This window comes from Lathamus discolor, chromosome 4 (assembly GCF_037157495.1).
Source record: "Lathamus discolor isolate bLatDis1 chromosome 4, bLatDis1.hap1, whole genome shotgun sequence".
NCBI lineage: Eukaryota > Metazoa > Chordata > Aves > Psittaciformes > Psittacidae > Lathamus > Lathamus discolor.
Window position 1 is genome coordinate 34,968,569 of NC_088887.1, and position 20,032 is coordinate 34,988,600.

At 43.3% G+C, this 20,032-nt stretch overlaps 1 protein-coding gene across 1 annotated transcript in view; it reads left to right on the top strand.

Annotated features, from left to right (window-relative positions):
• Window positions 1-477: 477 nt before the first annotated feature.
• UMODL1 (uromodulin like 1) overlaps window positions 478-20,032 on the top strand; it is a 49,399-nt gene continuing 29,844 nt past the window's right edge. Inside the window, exons 1-9 of the mRNA XM_065675697.1 lie at window positions 478-553; window positions 5,429-5,671; window positions 12,180-12,341; window positions 12,748-12,854; window positions 13,390-13,582; window positions 14,376-14,516; window positions 15,310-15,429; window positions 17,131-17,385; window positions 18,822-18,934. Coding sequence (XP_065531769.1) covers window positions 478-553; window positions 5,429-5,671; window positions 12,180-12,341; window positions 12,748-12,854; window positions 13,390-13,582; window positions 14,376-14,516; window positions 15,310-15,429; window positions 17,131-17,385; window positions 18,822-18,934 — 1,410 coding nt within the window. The remainder of the gene's footprint in view (window positions 554-5,428; window positions 5,672-12,179; window positions 12,342-12,747; window positions 12,855-13,389; window positions 13,583-14,375; window positions 14,517-15,309; window positions 15,430-17,130; window positions 17,386-18,821; window positions 18,935-20,032) is intronic.

Consider the following 20,032-nt stretch of genomic DNA (forward strand, 5'->3'; position numbering starts at 1 on the left):
CATTTCCGATTAGTTTGTTTCCAAGGTACAGAATTCAAGACCTACAAAATAGTATCAGCTGGTGTGTGGACAGAAATGAAATTGAAGATACACACACCTGACATCTGAGGTATGTAAATCTGGCTCCTGGCTGTTGGGTGTTCGAGGTGCGAGAGGGAATAGGTGCTCAGAAGGGTAAACATGGATTAAGCCAGCAATTTTGCAGTGCCTGCTTCTCAAAGTCAGGCAGGAGGCGGGGATCCAAGCTGAGCAGGCAGAAGAGGCAGGTTCCCTGGGGAGAACGCGAAGGAGAGAGAACCAGCAAAATTCCCAGCGGAACCTCTTTGTTTCTGTTGCCAGTAGTCATCGCTCACCTGAAAAAGCTGACAAACCAAAGCACCTGTTCTCCTAATCCAAAAGCCTACATGAACGGATGGTCAAGCTCTACCACCTTGGAAACAAAGTGGTAAGAAGGGCTTATCTAGAACAGGCATTGCAATGGCCAGGATCATTCTTACTTCTGTTCTCATCCTCTGGGCAGCCACACAACAGGGAAGGGGGAATGAGATTACAGGTGAGTAACACAGACCTGGTCGGAGGACCATGGCTGTTATGTAGGATGGCTTAGTTTGGATGTGAGATACCTCTTTATTTGAAATAGACCGGCCAAGGTGTCCAATCTCCATAGAAGTGGCAACGTCTCAGTGGCTATTTAAGAATCCTCTGCTGACAATTAAACAAAGAAAATCCGACAAAGCCGAAATACAACCTTTGTCCCCAGGCAAAAGCCTTGTCATTTCCTTTGTGCCATAAACGAATGAGTAGGATTGTAGCTTTGTGTTCAGTGATGTGCAAATTTTGATGAAAATTCTCTTTAAAATTATCTTCTTGAGGAAATTATGTAGTCATGTACCTGGCAAATTCCCAGAGATGCATAAAATGAAGGTGTAGAAGACAGCTTTCATCTATGGTATGGGCTGTAATTTGGAAAGCCCAAACCCAATTGCTAGATTGTAACTGCTAAATTACATCCTAATTTGTTCTTAATTTCTGGTTAATTTCTGGTTCTAAATAAATAATATTTAGATGTGATTTTTGGCTGCTTTTTGTTTCATTTTTTTTACTTAAGGTGTTTTGCAAGTCTCAGTTAAAATACAAACCATATTTCTCAAACCTTTCTCAGACTTTTCTGTTATTCTGTCAAAATCACAGCTGAAAAAGAGGTTTCTATAGATTGGGGGTCAGCAGAACTCCCATTCCAGTGCCATTTAAAATCAGTCATGTTGACATTGAAAAGAATTTTGAATACCCATAAAAACTGAGCCCTTAATCCATTTTTCTTCATGTCTCGGGGCCTTCACCTTTAAAAACTGAATTATGAACCTGCTCCAAAAGATTACTTTTCAGGTTAAGCCAAGACAAGAAACGGGCTTGTCTTTGGCTCTTGCTGTTCTCCCATGAGATTTTACAGATCCAGCTCACAGTGGCTTTCCTGGCACTTGAGCACTGAGGTTTCCAGAACTGCAGCTAAGTGTGGCATAAATTCTATCAAGCACTTTTTATTGCTGATTTTTGTGATCGCTCTCCCAGTTCTGATCCGGGTTTGACCTTCAGTTATAAGCAGCCTGTTCCCATGCAGACTTTTCTTTCAGCCCTTCCTCTCAGTATTTGTCTCTGTTAATAAAGCATTTGCTTTAATTGTTTGTGCTCTTGCTTTACATAAAATTTATACTTTTCATGATAGTGGAAAGCTGGTGGTTGCTAATCAAAAAGCCTCAAGTCCAGAGATGATAGGCATAATGTAGCCCTACTAATGTCAGTTGACTGCGTTCTCCTGCTTTGCAATTGACTTCAGCTTTGTGTTGCTGGAAACAACATTCAGTGCATTTTAATTCCATTTGATAGTGCCATAATCCCGTAGATGGGGGTAATGAGAACAGAAAGCCAATTTGCTAAAGAGCCCAAATTGATCTAAGCCATATTGCTCAGCAGGAAACTGCTGTCAGCAAATAATTGAACTCTGCGAGTGTCAAAGCTTGTTTTAAAGTGTGTGGAAATGATGGAGGATGGTAGGGTTGGTGGTGCTGCACTGCTCCCTGTCACCTTCTGTCTAACTTCTTTTTGTGCCGCCATAGCCATATCTCAAACATTCTCTTTTGGCTTTGACAGCCTCATTCTATACCTAGTATCAGTGTTTAAGTATGAAATACGATTTCATATCTTCTCTGACAGCTGTAGCTTCTAATTATAAACTGTGTCTAATTCTACACCATTTTATTCTCAGTTTCATACCTGTATTTATGTTGCACATTGCTATAGAGCCTAAGCCAGCTCAGCTGACACTGGAATTTTTAGCTTTCCAGTACTATGTCCTTGCTGCAGCCTCAGCTCTGCACGGACAACACGAATCCTCAGCGCTCTCCTTACTCGGTTGCTCTCTTCCTGTCCCTGCTTTCCTCTATCCATACTAATATGTTAGCTCTGGGGAAATGGAGGAATCATAGCAATGAAGAACCATGCTGAACTCTTCTTCTTTTCCTGCCCTACCCTCCCCTAACAGAATTTTACACTACAACAGTATGATTTCTTAATACAATAGTTATTTTTCTCATTTTCATAGGACAAAATTTCACCTTTGCCTCCCACCTTCCCTGATCACTAACAAATGCCTGTGCACTCCTTCTAGGTAAAGGCTAGATCCAAAATGATTTAGGTATTCTTTCAATGCCACTTTGGGTATTTAGCAGTTCAGGTCCCAAACTAATGGACACCGCCCCCCCCCCCCCCCCCCCGAAAAACCCCAGCTGAAATGAGATACTTTTTCTTTTCTTCCCATGCCTACATGCCCATTTGCTGGGATAGGTATTCTTGGAGCACTATCAACACGCGGCAAGGGAATGCTTTACAAACTGCGATGGCAGCTACCTGTTTCCTGTGAGGCACCACTGCCAGATACAAAGTGGCACTGGATGAAAAGCAGTCCTTGATCTCTGATTCCTGCTGCAGAACTCACTTTTGCACTCTTTACCCCCTTCCCAGAGGGATGTGCTAACCAGGGAGGGAGGACACATTACTTTCAGTGGCTCACTCAACTTCAGTTTCTTCCTGTATAGTCACTTATGTGCTGTGGCTGAGTATGGGCTTTCATGGCTCTGGTCAGACCTCCAGCCTGGCCATTGGGGTCCTCTCCTGGGTCAGGCAGGGTGTGGGTTTCAGCCCCTCAGCTTGAGACAGGCTGGGTGCCTTTCTTCCTGCCCCTCATGACCATCTCCTTTACTCTCTCCTTAAGGAGAAAGAACAGCTCTGGTGCTTTTTAGGGGAATGAAGACTTCTCGGCTGCTGTCTCTTCAGGGACCAGACACGGAGATGCCCTGCTTGAGGCTGGGGAGGAGGAAGAAGCAGGGAGTGGGATTTCCAAATATGCCCTTATTCTCAGTATTTTCCTGCTGAGCTGATGTAAGCAGCAGCACAGGGCTCCCCGGAGCCTGCTGGGAGGTCTCTTGCTCTCACATGTGCTCTCTGTAGCAAGCCCCAGCATCCTTTTGCTGCCAGAGGAAGGCATAGATGGGTTAGGCAGAGCAGGCCTGGGCTCCCAGGGGCATGATGCTCTCTCTGGGTCTGGTCAGATTTGAGTTACTCATGCTGGGGTGGGCTGTGGTTAGTCCCAGCCCCTCTCCTCCCTTCTGCAATTCCAAAGTGCCCTTGTCAACAGGGAGGTGCCTGTGCCTCGATTTGGGAATTGCACCAAGAAAATCCAGTTTTCTTCATGGCCTTGTGAACATCTAGAGCAGGGAAAGTCTTTCAGGCTGTTCTTATTGAAGCAGTGTCTAGGATAAGGGCTAGAGGAAGACCACTAGGGTGACTCGGTTCAGTGGGCTTGAGGAATGTATTTTGGCCTATGATACCTATTCCATACTTTTCTTTGGATGGTCCTTGCACTACAAATGGATCATTCTGTTCAAAACTTTCACCAGTCCTGCTCAAATTGTGCATGTATCTTTTGTTTAGCTGGACAGCTAAACATGATGAAAGCACATAATTCCTAAGGAATTGACAATTAACTTTTTTTTTCTTGAATTGTTTTTATATGTTTCAACTTTTCATGCAGGAGATAAGTTGGAAAAATAAGATAAGATATAAATACTTCATTTGTATGCCTATTGCATATACTATGTTAGCTTCAGTCTGTCTGTTGACTGGCCCTGGTCTCCTCAGAAGTAACAGTCCTGCCATACTTGAATCTCTGCAGCCAATTCATATTTCTCCTTATTAAAGTTTCTTTTGCTTTGTCTAAAGGATGATAGAGGCATTTTAGTTCTATCCCATCTATTTCCCAAATGGGACACAGCGTGACTCAGTCCCTCTGGCTTCTATAGCATCTCATTAGGAGAAAGCCTGATGTTTGTGATGTGATTGTTGGTTGCTTAGTTCTAATTTTTAAACTCCATCTGATTTTGTTTCAGTTGTTGTGGTTTGGTTTCTTTGTGTTGTGTTCTTTTTTATTCCTGTTCCCGTTCAAGTATTTCAGTTTTAAGTAAAGCATGCCTTAGGCAACATTGTCTAGAGTAAGGCATCACTGCCCATGACAGGGGGATTGGAGCCAGATGATCGTAAGGTCCTTTCCAACCCAAACCATTCTATGATTCTGTGTAACAATTTCACACCTTATCACAACTGGTTTCAGAACTTCAGAAACTGAGTCCCATTCCCAGACCTGCATGAAATTATGTGGTTAATGAACTTATCAATGGCTTCATTTATACTGAAGTCAATGAACCACTGCAGTTCTTAAAGGGCCTGGTGTGATATGGGCTGCTATAAATGCAGATAGGCAACATAGGAGCTTCGGGAATACCTTTTGTGTCAGATACCTGGAAGTCCTTTGCAGTGATGTATGTACCCAATTTTAGCCTAGCAGGACAATGTCTGAAGGATGTCTTATTCCAGACATCTACCGTGACTCATCTGCCCATGAGTTCCTTGCCCTTTGTTCCTTTTATAGTTGGCGGAGAAAGATGAATATTTTGGCAGCATGAGCCTGGAGTGGACATCTAAAGTACTTGGATGACTCTGCCCTAAAAGTGCCTATTCTGCTCCACTTTTACTTTTTATTAATGTACATTAATTTCCTTTGTACTTCAGTTAAATTGCTCTTTTTCTGTCTTGCACCTGAAGACACTGAGAGCTCTTTGAATTTTCTGCCAATCTGCACCTTTTTATGACTGAAGTGATGCCTATGACAAGCAGTCACTACTAATTCTTTCTTCTGTCCATTTTCTGAAGTGATCTTCCTAACATCAGCCTTACTGGAAATCATGCACCTGTGTAGGTTCTGTCACTGCTTTCTCATAACAGTATTTTTAACTAGACACTGCAGGGAACTTATACTCTGGGGTAACAAGTTAGTGCTGACCCCCTTCTTTCCTGTCTTTTTTTTTTAACTCCCTAGAAAAAGGCCTCTCTTTGCTTGGGTACCATCTGTGCAACTACAGCCTGACCAGAAATGTGGTTAAAATGGTTGCATACCAAAAGTCCTATGAGAAAAGCACTTCCTGTGGAGGATGGATACCATGGATGATGTGTCCCAGGACGTACTATAAAATGCAGTATCATACTGTTGAAGTCCCTGAAACCGTTACTGTTACAGATTGCTGTGAAGGATATGAACAAGTTGGACTCTACTGCTCCTTAGGTAAGTTTTAGTCAGATTAAGAGTTGAAATAAATGCTCCTTATGGAAGAGGATTCACTTGAACTGAGACATGTAAAGGCTTAAATTGGTTCTGGGCAGTATGTTCCTGTTCGCTGAAATGATTGTTTCTGCAAAATTCTACAGAAAATTTGGTCCAATGCGGTAAGGAAAGACATGAAAGACTAATGCTCCTAATTCTTGCTCTTTGCCATCCCTAGCCACAAATTCACTGAAGTTCCAGGTAAGCATGAAGAAGACGCCTACTTGCTACCCCTGCAGGGGCTCATTACTTGTCCTGGTTTGTGCCAGTATCTGTGGCCAAGTGCAGTAACCCAGGTAGCCTTGCTTGGTGCTGCGTCTGCTCAGAGCATACTTGCATTTACAGTTGGAGCTTTCCTCACAGAAGTAATTCAGGATGCACTTAGGATAACATCTCCTTTGTTTTGGAGCAGGGTCAGTTCTCAGGATGCAAACCCAATTTGATGTTAATTTAAAACAACCTGTGGCCTCATGGCTAGTTACTACCAACTGCTTTCCAGTCAAAACTACATTAAGGGCCATTTTCTCAGGTCTTCCTTGGTTACGAAGGGCTGTGTTGGAGGTCTGGAGACTCTTGAAAGTTTTTGTGGATCTGCTCTAACTAACTTCTGAGTTTTAACAAGGTTCTACTCAGGAAGACTTAATCATCTTTGACTCAACTGAAGATGGAAGCTTTATCTCCTTCCCGCATCAGGGATACCAGTTGTCATAAAGAAATTACCAGTTTTAGCAGAACTTGAGATGTAGAGGGAAGGAATTCCTTGGGAAAAAGGAACTTTTTTTTTTTTTTTTTTGATGGATAAAGCCACATGCTTTTAAGCTGAACAGGCATCTTGGGTTAGCTAGGCCAGGACTGAACTGTTCCAGCATCCCAAAAAGTTCTGCAGGGTATAATTTTGTCTCCTATTTTTGGTATGACATTGCATTTTCTCCATTTCCCCTTTTCAAGTTACGGTTCTGGGACACATAGTCACATCACTGTAACAAGAAATTGAAAAGGAAAGGTCCTATTGCAGCGCTGGCCCTTGCTTTGAGTCATAAGACCTTTGTGACTCAGATCTATGGGAATGTCCCCTAACCCACTCCTGCATCAGATCACATAACGTGACATGAGAGGGTATGAGCCATATGTCTTGTCATGGGATCTGTCCAGAACAATGTTTTCATCCTACTTTTAAGTTGTTTCAGAGCATTGGAAAATGAATCTCCAAAGAATTTTTTGCCAGGAGTTTCTCAACAGTTACTGTAGAATATTGTGTCTCACAGGAAAACAGAAAGATAGGAAGACAGAAGCGGTCATTGTATTTTACTTCTTAAAATGATTTTCTAGAGATGAGAAATGAAAGCATAATTAGATACACATGATTTTTAATGTACTGTATCCTGCAAAATACGTGTGTCAGCTAAATGCTGAAGAGTCAATAGCTAGTTATGGTTGTCTCTATTTTCACATGAAACTCTGTGAGAGATCATTATTTTCAAGGTGCTTCAGAACCTCTGAAAATCACGACCATCTTCTTGGGTGGAAAGAAAAGACATCCTGACAACACTTTAAATATTCTTTCCCAGTCTAATTCTATGCCTTTTAAAAGCATCTGTATGGATATTTTAGGCTTGAGAGTGATTGATGAGCTTGTTTCGTCCAACATTAACAAATCTGTACGTCTCTTTTAAAGCTTAGCTGCAGCACTTCTGCTCTGCCCTTGCCACATTGTTGTTGAGCACTCTGGGCAGGCTTGTCCATGAAATACTGTGGTCACCTTGACTGCTTTTCCTGTCAAAGTTAATTTGGGAATATTTTAAGCCATAAAAGGATTTGTATGGATTCTTTGTGATTTCTGTGTTTACATTATTCCGGTATCTTTGCGTTTCAGTCATAAATTCTATGAATGGTAATGCACTGTCTAGACACAGTCTTAAATAAATGATGAGAAGAGAAACTGGAACTGCTGAAATCACTGTGCAGCACGCTGTTGAACTGCTCTTATTTTCTCTTGACGTTATCCATGCTGGCATGCTCTCTATCCTGCTAGGAGCAGAAAGGTCTCCATGACCTTTCACAGCAGCCTGCTCCTGGCCACTCCCCACCTTTTCTTCCTAGAAGAAAACATTTATTCTTGCCTGGGAGATGACAGGTCCCTCTTTTCTTATTTCTTTACTGTTGGGAAAAAATGTCTAGGTCATTAGTCCAGTTACTTTGGTAGTTCTTACTATTTGCTTATCAATCCATTAGGATAGTATTATGCACACACAAATAAACTTTTTAAAAATAAAAATGGAAAAGAAATCAAATATCTGAAAGTTAGGAAGTGCTAGAATTAATTTTAAAGGTAGAATTAAATAGGACAACCTTTTTTTTACTCTCCTTGCGCCTATGCATGCAGATTAGTAAACTCTTTTAATTACCTGATCTGGCACTGCGTTGCTCCGAGGACCACATTTCCCTGAGGTGATCAGGGATGATGGAGCCTCTCTAAGGAGCTCCCCAGCAGTGTGTTGTCCTGGCCTCCTCATTCAGTGCATGGTGCAGGGCTCTGCTGAGCTGCTCTCTGAACAGGAGAATATTTATCACATCTTAAGGTGAACCCTGGGGCGATTCACATACAGCAATTTGTCTTCACAAAGCCTGTGGGAAGGGAGGGAGGTTCTCTGTCTTTCACAGCTGGGCAACTACCAGCAGAGAAACTGAGCCTGAATAATTTTGTGTGCCCGCTTCCAGACACTTATGGCGTGGTTTGAATTTGTTTCTTCCATTTATTTTGATTTTGATATTCAGAGTGCTTCGAGCTGCCTTCAACGGCTTGTGTGCTTGGAGCGCAGAGTCTCATGTCCTTCCGTGGTGACTGTGAGCAATCCTCTAACTGCTAGGCAGGTCGCAGGGCTGCAGGTCAGGCTCCTGGACCTGCGAAGCCCATGGCTCTAAAAGGTTGTTATGAGTTTGTTGTACAAAATTTTCCCAGCATTTTGCAGGACTTTTCATTAGGTAGAGACAGGGCCCAGCTCTCCAGGCTAGTTTCCAGCTGCTTGAATCAATGGTATAGTTACTTCTGGTGACTGGTTTGCTGCCACCTTCCACATGAATGCATAAGATGAAACCAGAGAGCTTCTTTATCTGCCATACAACCCTGCTTGATCTCCAGCTATAGAGTAAAAGAGAGCATCAGCATGTAATGAAGGCTGTTTTTCAAACACATATATATATAAAAATACCACGGAATCAGAAGGCCCAGACAACTTCAATCCTGGAGTTCGTTAACTTGAGAGTGCTTGATTTGCAGTGTTAAGGCCATGCTTTAAATAGAGTATGCTTTGTGTGAGTAACTTCTTCAGTTTTTCAGAAAAAACACTGTAAAGTAAAAAAACCCATTCATTTTTGGTACCCAGGTGCCTCAGAAGGGCTGGAACCTTTCAGAGCCTGCATGCAGATGATCTCATGCTAAGTGTCACCAGAGCAATGTGGAGCTGTGGCACAGCTGTCCCCCCTGCTTGGGCAGTGGTGTCACCAGGGGCATTAGACCAGCACTGCAGCATCAACCTGGGGTAGAAAGGTGCCAGAATTCACCCAGAAGCAGGTGTCTCTGTCTGCCCTGCACTTTGGGTCCCTTGTGTCTCTCAGCAGCTGCAGAAATGGGATTACGGATGTCCCTTCCTATGGGGTCTGCTTGCTTATGGGCCTCCTGCCCAGGAACTGTCATGTCCTTTTTTGGGACCACCAAAGCTGTCTGTCTCCACATGCCCTGTGCCAACAAATTTCAGAAGTTTACTCCCATTTGGGTAAAGAAGTGTGTGCTTTCACCCATTTTATTACTGTGGGCTATGGTGAATACCGGCTCTGCTTTCACCTTACTCCCTGCCTTTGAGATTTTGTAAACCTCAACCACATCCCCTTCAGCCTTCCCGTCTACACAGCAAAAAGCCTCAGCCCTTTCAGTAGTCTTTTCTTGCAAGTTATCTGCTTTATTCAGTTACCCACCTTGTGTCTTTCATGGCTGCATTAACCCCTCGAGTCACATCTGATCACCAAGGGTCCCTGCCTGCTCTCTGCTGATTGCCAACGTGAGCATCAGCTGGGCAGAGCACATGGCATGGTGCTGCTGGCAGGACGAACCCTCTGAAGGTGGCAGTGGCTACATTTCATTAGATTTCTTCTGAGCATGCACAGATTGGTTTTGTTCTTCTAAGGCTGCATCTTTGCTGAATTTCAGCCATTGCCTCCTGATTATGTTTGAGTGAATTATATGGCTTTTCATAGGGACAGTGTTAAATATTTGTCAGATGCTGAACTAGCACATCCTGACACTGCTCTCCATCCCAATTAACCCTGGACAGGCAGTCAGGGTGGAAAACGTCCATCTGAGCAGGTACAGTTTAGCCAGGCTCAGAGACCCTGAAAACAGGGTCATATGATGAAAACTGCCAGCCTGCCTTTTTAACAGGCTTTGCCAGGAGCCCTTTCTACAACCTCACAGATTTGTCTCCACCTTCTGACGCCTGAGATGAGTACAGGGTGTTGGTCCTTGCCTCCTCCGCACCCTCTGGATGAAACCTATCCCTTCTAGGAGGAAGGAGAAAGAGGAACGTGGTAATGGCTAAGCTAACGGTGTCCTCGGCATCTATTTCCTGGGAGATCCTCCCATCCTGTGCTCACAGCAGACCCCGTGGCTTTCATGCAAGCTGGTAACTGACCTTTCATTGCTAAGCTCTGGGTGCTGCATTTCTGCTTCTGTTCTTTTATGCAAATAAAGGAGGAGAAAAGCCTGTTTTATCCAACTGACAGGAGCTGGCTGGCTTGCTCTCCAGTGCTGGCGGTGTTGCTTTGTAGGCGATTGTCCCAAACGTGATTGAAGTGGAGAGCATAAATTGAATTTCAAAGTGCACCTGGCACAATTAGGCAGAAATGTGATGTGAATCCATTTCCTCTGATGCGAAAATGATGACCTTTTGATTTTAGATAAATGGCTAGTGTGGCACTCCGCCAGGATTCGGTAGTGTTTTCTGAGATTGCATGTGACTCATTAAACCTTTCGCACTGCAGTTAAACATGCCAAAAAAAGACCTAGGTGGAAAAAAGCTGCTTTGAACCTCAAAACTGCTTGAGCTGCACCTGAATCTCAGAGCCAGAGGAATTCACGTTTCGGTCCAGCTTACCAAGATCTGCCTGGTTTGGATGTTAAGGAGCTCTGGTGATGTACTAATACAGGGAAATCTCTTGTTGCTCATGTCTGTGCAAGCTCCCAGTGTGAGAGGCTGCTTAGCCTCCTGGCGCAGGGGGCTGGGATGCAGCAATTGGGTGAGACTGGGAATGTGTGGGAGACTCATCTAAGAGCAACTGAGGCCACATCACACCTTATTGTGGCTTTAGATTAGAAATCAGGATAAGGCTTTCTAGCAGCAGTGCCTGTTTGGGGGAACAACCCATAGTGCCAGCTCCAGAGACAGAAGCAAAGGTTTCTGGTCCATGCTGGGAAGCAGAATAGGGCTGTTGGGAGTTGTTGGACTCAGAGGTAACTTAAGTAAGATTGCATGGGTTTGAATTTCACCCCATCCTCCCGCTGCAAACCTAGGCCTCTGACTCACAATGATTTTTGGAGGCAGAGCTGGTCGTGGGGAAGACCAAAAAACTGTAGGCTCAAAATGAATGGAAAAGAGAAATCTTTAAGGTGGATTGGAAAGACCAGAGCTGAGCATTCCTTGGAGCTATGTTTAAAAGCGGGAGGGAAAGCAATGTTTGTAGAACTTAGAAATATTTTCTCTTTTCCTGTGGGGAAGAGTATGTGCTGCCATTGAACCAGGCCCACTGTCTGCCCTTGGCTTGGGGATCAGCGACTTTCTGCCTTAGCTGCCCTCTCCACAGGGTGTCCAGTGTGGGCTATTGACCTCCCAAGGTGGCTGGCTGGTACAGAGCAAGTGCTGTCAGGCTGCAGACCACAGGCTCAGTTCTGCTCTGTTCCTCTGTGTAACCCTGTTAAGCATACCTGAGAACAGCGTTGTATCCCCACTCTCATTTTCAATTACTACAACTAATGGTTAACTTTGTTGCAACAAAATACTAACTGAAAACTCCTGATTTCTAGCTCAGATGTTACCTGTTTCCTTTGCTCATTATGTATTATTTGGATTAGTCATAGCTGACATTAGATGCCTTTTCTGTTTTGCAGTGCTTCTAGTGTCACCACATTTAGAAACACTCTCTTGCTCTCTCCCCCCCCCCATTTATCCATAATTATCAATTGAAAATTATAAATTCAGAATTTAGTAACAGAAGTTTCATGAACAAGAGAAAAAACTGAGAACATTCACAGTCTTGAAATGAAGTAATGGTACTTCAGGCTGCTATTTTCTCCCCATGAAAACCTCAGAACAGACGCACTTCTAAAATGAGGAGGAGGTGTTTGATATAAATTCAATTGCACAGTTTTATGGAAACATTTTTCTGTATTTTTGTTCTCATAAATGTTTTTGTTACTTAGCACTCAATAGATCCAGTGTATTTGCCTCAAGACCTGGTGCTTGTCCAATGGAGAATATGGAAACATCGGATTATCCTTGCACTTTCGATACTGAATGTCCAGGGCTTAAAAAATGCTGCAGCTCTTCCAAAGGAGCAGGCTGTGTGGATCCAGTGCCAGAGGGTATGTTACTGATAAATTCAAGACTGCTCCTAAGAGAAATACGCATAATTTTTCCTTCTGAGGGTGGGAGTGGGCAGAAAAACTGTTACCATAGCTTTTCATAAAACAAATACGGGAATCTGCTTTGGATCAATTCCAGGACATTCAGCTTCAGTACTTGCACCTATGAGCGCTGAATGGTGTATGGGTGCTGAGGGTCCAGTGGAGCTTCTCTGGCTTCTTCTCCTTCACTGGCACTGCTGCCTGCAGCATATGACAAACAAGGCCGTAGATGATGGCTGTGCGTGGGCCTTCATATTTGCCAAATTAAAGCTTGCTTTGGTTTCCTAGAGCCTTCCTATAGCTCTGTCGCGTTCTATAGCATCAGATCCTAGATGACTTGGCTGTTTCCATTTGTATGCTTCAGGAAGTACATTCTGGTACAACGTGACGGTGCTTGTGAAAATGGATTTTGATGAATTAATCAGAGTGGATTCCCATCTTCTGAATCATTCACGCCTTTTGCACTCCATGGTATGTACAAACGTAAACGCTCCCCTGTGTTGCTTGTTTTGTCCATGTTTCTGCCACTCAGTAACCACCACTTGCATCATAGTCATAACCTTGCTAGCTAGTTGCTCCTGCTTTGTTCTGCCAGATCAGGGGTATTTTGCCCTAATTTGTTCCCAGTTACTGAGTGTCAGCTGCATCCTCAAGCAGCTCAAATGACACTGCTTTATTAGCTTATTTAGGACATCTTTCAGGTCTCTTCGGAGGACAATTTAGAGACATGATAAAGTACAGGGTTTTTTCCTGCCTGAGTGATGCTTGCTCCAGCTCTGTCTCACCTCAGTTTTTGGTCTATGATCAACCAACTCTGGATGTCTGCAAATCTGCAAAGCATGATTAGATCAAAAGAGCAGAGCCATGCAGCAGCAGCACAGCACGTCTTTTCCAATCCCCAACATGATAGATAGGAAGAATCTGAGGCAACAAAATAAAAATACAGCCCTAGTAGAGGTGTGAGAAAAGAACGAGATACTGAAGTGATTGTGCCCTTGTTTTCCAGATTGCTGGTGCATTAGAGCCCTTGAATGCCTCCGTACACCATATCCAGAGTAACCACGCAGAAGTATATGCTGGGACAGTGGCCTCCCAGGTTCTCATTGGACTGCATCAGCCAGCTCCGCTCATGCAAGTTTCTTCTTCCTTGAAGGACATCGTGAAGCGCACATATGAAGTGATTGATACAGAAGTGCAAGGTTGTTTGTTATAATCCTGTGACGGGGGGAACTTTTGTGGGGGTTTCATCCCTCTTCACTTGGGGTTTCATCTATAGGACAGTCCATTTACTTTCAAAAATAGCACAGCAGATCTCGTAAACTTTGTAAATATGGCCCTAACCTTTCCATTGTAGGAAGGAGAAGCTTGTAGTCAATAATTACATTGGAGAGAATATTTGCAGGGAAATATTCCTGATTCCTCAATTAAGTTTATTTTATCCTAATAGCATCTTCAGATGAAAATGCAAGGAGGCCCATATTTGTAGCACAGTCATCAGTTACATTAAACAAGCTCTTAAGAAAGTGTTTTCCTGGGAAGCAGATATACTCTGTTTCTAGAGATGTGTTACTTCCAGTAGCTTGCATGAAACAAGTTGTACTCGTAGTGCGTTAGTTACTATGGCATATTATTACCTACTTCTTAAATGTTAGGTAAATAATTTAATTATGTTCAGTTTAAATTATTTTAATCTATTTATTACTATGTAGTTATCTCGACATTTTCACTCCTGAAATACATCAATAAGCACCACTGTCATCACTTCTTGTTCTGTGTTTACTTTGGAAAACTCAGCCCAACTTTCAGGGAAATCACTGTTTCAGGGAAGGGCAGCATTCTAATTCCATTGCTCCCATACACATCCAGAATTGCTTCCGCAGAGTTACTGCAGATTTACATTGAATTTATCATATCCAGAGCCTAGTGTACACACATTGAGATCAGTCTTGATGCTGCTATCAACATCTGTGCAAGGTGTGTTCCTCTTCGTAGATGTCAACGAATGTTCCTATGTGGAATTCAATGCTTGTCCTGAGAAGAACACCTGTGTAAATCTGGAGGGTTATTACAGCTGCGACCCTCAGCATGGGCATGCGGATGTCATTCCTCACCAGCTGAGTGGAAGAAGTGAAGGTAGGAAACGTAGCTCTCACCTTGAGAGCTCTCACCTCTCATACTGAGAATGTTTCTGCAGGGCTTTGTGGCCTACCCCAGGCATCACCTATAAGGCAAGGATTTCCGGAGCACCCAGTGCCCTTTCTCCTTCTCTTGGGAGAAGATGCCACACCTGCCAGCTGTTGGCTATTTCTGATTGAATTGCAGTGTATTTATTTCATGGCTCTTTGTTGGTTCTCCTGTCCTACCCTCAGCTGTCCTCACTCACCTGCCAAAACCTTTAGCTTCAGACCCTGTTGTCAGTGCACCTCCCCAGCTTCCCGGGAAAATACAATTAATGGCACCATTTGTCCACAAAGTCTCCTTCCTCTTTTGGCTGCGTGACTGCAGCCAGGACACAAAGGTTGTATAATCCCACCTTGAGCTGCTGTATGGTCACTGAGTCCTCTGTTGGAGCAGATGGAGTTTGGCAATGGGTGAAATAATACTTTGCACTACCAGTTCAGCAATATATAGAGGCATATACTTAGGTCCCACAGACATCAATGGGCCTGCTAATAGGCTTTGAGTTAATGAGATAAATAAGTGCTTGCAGATCCAATGCCTTAGTTAGAAAATAATTTTACAATCCTTTAATCTCAAAAAAGAAGATAATGTATTACTTTATGCTTTTGTGATATGATAATCCATTTATTTTCATTTATATTACATCTATTGCTGCTTTTCAGCTTCAGGAAACACAAATAGGATTATTTTGGATTTGTTTTGTTAGGAATACTTTAGTTCTTTGATGATACTATTTTCCTCGCAGGCATAGCAGCATCTACTCCAAGTTCAGCACTGGGTCCTGTTAACACCAGCTATAGCTCCCTGCCTGTAAGCAATTCAAGTCTCGTGTCCGTAACTAACCAACCTACAGATGCTGGGTGCTGTAAGTAACCTTGAATGCGCATGAATATTGTCTTGCTTTTAACTCAGCCACTGTTTAATCCTTTATTCCTGGGGCTGATTGAGTTACAAAGGGGTGTTCACAGAAGCTGGTAATAATTTTGGAGTGAATCTCCAACTATGGAAATGAAGAGAAGCTTCCCCAATGGGACATTCAGCTTAACGGCTGTGGTGCTGTGGATTGACCACTGGAGAAGCTCTACTGTTGTTCCCATGGCTACTAAAGGGAATTGGCCTTCTGGAAGTGGCCTGGTGAGCCATTCAAATGCATGTCCCACCACAGCACTTGTGACAGATAATGCCACAGCACAAGCAGCCTGCCAGTGAGGGCTGCGTGGGGTCAGCACCACTCACTCACCCTGAACACAGGTCACTGCATGTCCCGGGCTTGTCCTGGAACAAGGTGTGGGAGGATCTGCTACCAATCACAGGAGCTCCCACTGACCACAGCCACCAGGATGAGGGCACTTCTTGCTTTTGAGTCCATGAAGGTGTTGACGGGGGACATGGGTCAGGGAGGTTGGTTACAGCTGTGCTACACCAGAATCAGCCTTTGTGAATACTCTCCCTGCTATACACTACAGCTGTCTAAGGGACTGTGATGGGAACAAACCCCAGTAGATTTGTCTTTATATGGGTGACTTCAGCCCTTTCAGGGAAGAGTTATCACAAGCTTTGTTTACAGCACTGTGTTCTTCTTGTCGGAGGAAATAGCTCAAAGTAATTATTTGCCTAATTCAGAGAGATAGGCTGGATATTCTTGAATTTCATCCACAACTTCTGATTCAGGCTGAAGCTAGAGGAACTAAACTGAAGTCCCTCTAGTGCTGGGGCAGTATGGCTTATGGGGTGGTTGGCACCCACCTGCCTCAGAGTCACGGAAACAATTGTGTTCTATTGGAACAATTTCAGAAAACACACTTTTTCCTCAGGCTAATCATTAGCATGAAAGAACTGAAGTTGTGGCAGCAGCATGCTGTGGTCTCTAGGTTAGCGTGGGGGATGATGTTCATCTCACCTGACCCCAGCTGTCTACAGGACAAGTGTCTAGTCTGGGCTGTGTCTATAGTTTGTGAATACAGACTGGCTCTGATGGAGGGCAATTAATCCTACCCAATTTAGACACCACCTCCTCCTCCTTCGAGGAGAGAAATCATCTCTGAAGGGTCCTGTCTTTTTCCATTGACATGACAGTGATTGCACTGGACTACAGTAGCATAAATAGGTGAAACGCTGCCTGCTGCTCTGCCCCCAGCCTCTATAAACTGGGGTCTGTGGGGTTTCTCCAGGCATAAATCAAGGCAGCCTTTGCTTGAAGAGGTGCATTTTGATGATTAAAGTGACAAGAAGCAAAGTAGGTGTCAATTTTTGTAGAATAAGCAGATTCACTATTCCGAACTTGTCCCTGTTGCTTGAACCTGTAACTCACTGTCTGATTGTCAATGTTACTTGAGGTCCAGTGCAAATACTTAAAGTAAAAGGAAATAAAAAAGGTAAGCACCAAATTAATCGCTCTAGTGGGATGGTTCATAGATGAGGAGAAGGTTCTGTCCTGATGTAATATAAAGAGGAGTTTCCCCTATTGATTGTCAAAGAGCTTGTCTATAGTGGATTTACAATACCACAGTACTTTAAAGATTAAATGTTGCTTTTCCTGTGATGACTCTTCCTGGGACTGGAACAGATCCCTCTACAGTTAGAGACCACCGAGTCTTCAGCGTCAACAGCAGTGGGTTTGAAATGTCCTGGCGTGTCACTTCTACTCTGAACCATACTTTCCAAGTCCAAGTGCTCAAGGGCAAAGAGATTGTACAAAACCTGAAGACAGAGGAAATGAAAGTGGATGTGTCTCAGCTGGAAGCAGGGGTGATGTATTCAGTAGAGATCAGCTATGAAACCTGTGGAAAAACCAGCATCTCTCGTCAAAATGTTAAAACAGGTAAATAACAACCTCAGAATATGTATGCATTCTCTCTTCCTTTCACCCCTTCACTCACTTGCAGCTCAGCAATGACCCATTTGGTCCTCTTTGAACTGCATTTCCCATCTTCCCACCTCTTTCAGCACTTTTTGTGTCATCTACCCCAGTATTTGTGCAACCTCCACTATCAAGCAGCAGAGCTCTGGCCTTAGTTAATAAAGCAGTGCTGGAGCTGACTCAGACTATTACAGGTATCGAACTAAGCTAGAATACTCTGTGTGTGTGCCTGGCACTGCATTCTGCTGCTGCCTATCTTCCATCAGCCCCATTTTTCCTGGTTGATGGCTGTGGCCAGTGAGAAATCCAATCAACTGGTTTCTCAAGGGGTCAGCTGAGCTACCAAGAGTGCCCAGAGTCAGGCCCGATTCAGCTGAGTATTTGTGAGTGATGGGGATTAAGGGGAATAATCAGGGCTGTGTAAGAAAGCTCACAGAGTACCTGGATAATTTTGTTCAATTGGGTCATGACTCTAGCAACCTGGGACCTTAGCGTGTTGATCAAACAGACTGTTGCTTTTCCTTTCTCCTTAAATTGTTTCCTAAGCCTGCGTGGAAATAAAGAAATAATCCTCTCCCCATTTCCTTCAAAAAGCAGGCAGTGAGCTATTTAATACTGACACAGTGAGAATCCTGCTGCTTATATTTATCCACAAAAGCCTCACCTTTGATCAGACAAGGGGTGACTCCAGTTTGGGTCAGAAGGAAATTACTCCCTTTGTACAGGGAGAGTAGGAGGTCTGGTGGTGACGGGAACAGGGGGCTGGAGTTAGGGTATGAAGTTGGAGCCCTTGAGAAAAATAGTAGTTATTAAAATAAAAGTTTTCCAAAGAGCAGTCCAAAGAGTAATGGCCTGAGATGATTGTTTTTACAGGTTAAAGTGGTTATAGGCTCCTTTGGCTCTTGGCTTTGGTTCATGAGCTCCGTACGTTATCTGTCAGGGATCACCAGACAGAGAAGTGGCATGCACATTTTTGTTGCTATTTTCAGTTGAAGAATATATTTGCTATATCCATAATACCAAGATCAGGAAAAAAAGTAAGCACTATGACTGGTGGACCAATGATGAGCTCAGAGGCAATGCAACCCTGGATGTAACTCAAGCACAAGAGTTATATAGGGTCAAGTCCATGAGCGCATGTGTATACCCAGTTCTCATTCGGTTCTAACTGGGCACCTAAATGTATTTATAGACCTAATGTAAGTGCATCTCCTCATTATATAGGAAGCTTGTAGCAGAATATTTGCTTTATTTTCTCAGTTTAATACCAAACTCTCTCAACCTTCTCCGCAACTTCTCCCTCCATCATCTGAGATTTTGGTCTGGGTAGCTCAGATTTGACTGAATCCTTCCATCTCCTGCTTTGTCACTGAGCATTTTTATATTATGTCCTACAGAAGCCAAAGTGTTTGGTGTTACTATGAGGATTCTCAACTACAACTTCACTGATGATTTCAAGAATGCCAGCAGCTCAGCATATGAAGAGTTTTCAAGACTGCTGTTTATGGAGGTAGTGCTAAAATATCTCTGGGTTTTATACATATATAAATATGTACATATGGTTTTGGTTTTGTTTTTTGGTTTTGTTTTTCAATTTAAAATTTATTTAATGTAATAGAGAATTTTATGCCTGGCTGAAGCGCCCCTTGAAAATCGTCATTCTATTTCCTGTGACCTTTCTTTATAACTAAATCAAAATTCAACTGACTAGACAGATCAAACCCTTGGCCTTGTTAGCAATAGAACCAATGAGAATTTTCCCCTACTGAGGAGTAAAGGAATTAAAAACAAGGCAACAAGGACCCTTTCCTTGGATCTATAGTTTGGCAATAAACTCACACTAAATTGACTTGAGGCTTTTTAATGGATTATTGAAATGACATTGCTGGCATTCATTTCAGAGCTGGCCTCTCAATAAATGTCTGGCTGCTCTCAAGGGTCTGTCTTCTTTTAGGAAAAGTGATTGGATCAGGCTTTCTTCTCCAGCCCCATTCATTGCATGCACACACGTAGCCACTTGACCATGCTCAGCTGTAATCAGCCATAAACAAAAGTTGAGTCATGAGGTGTATTACCAGCCCTCAGCTTCCAAAAGAGGGGGGGACATTTCAGGTGCAGTAATCTCGAGTTTTGCCGTAAGAGCAAGTCCCATAAAGAGGAACTGGGGTCTCCATTCAAAACAAGACATTCCTAAACCCAAGTGTGACTCACAAACATTTGTGAATATAAATGTGAGGAAAAAGACCATTTCAAAGGCAGCAAAGAAGAGACATTTGCTCATTCCTGACATGGCTTTATTTCCCATCCATAGCTCGGATTGTTCACTTTTGTTGTGCAGAAGGATTTTTGTGAATTAATCTCCTCTGAGACTAATGCAGACCTAATTGTCATAATGGGGTAGGGAAGGAACAGGAGCATTGCCCATCTCTGTTGCCTTTGCCTCCTTGGGTGTTTGGGAGCATAACATTCCTGTCTCACTTCCTCTCCCCTCTCTTTTTCTTGCCTTCCCACCCTGATGTCAGCTTAGACCAGTTAAACATCTTGGTTGGAGTAATTTTTAGAGCAAACTCTGACTGAATGGGAACAAAGCTGTGTTGATTTATGGCTC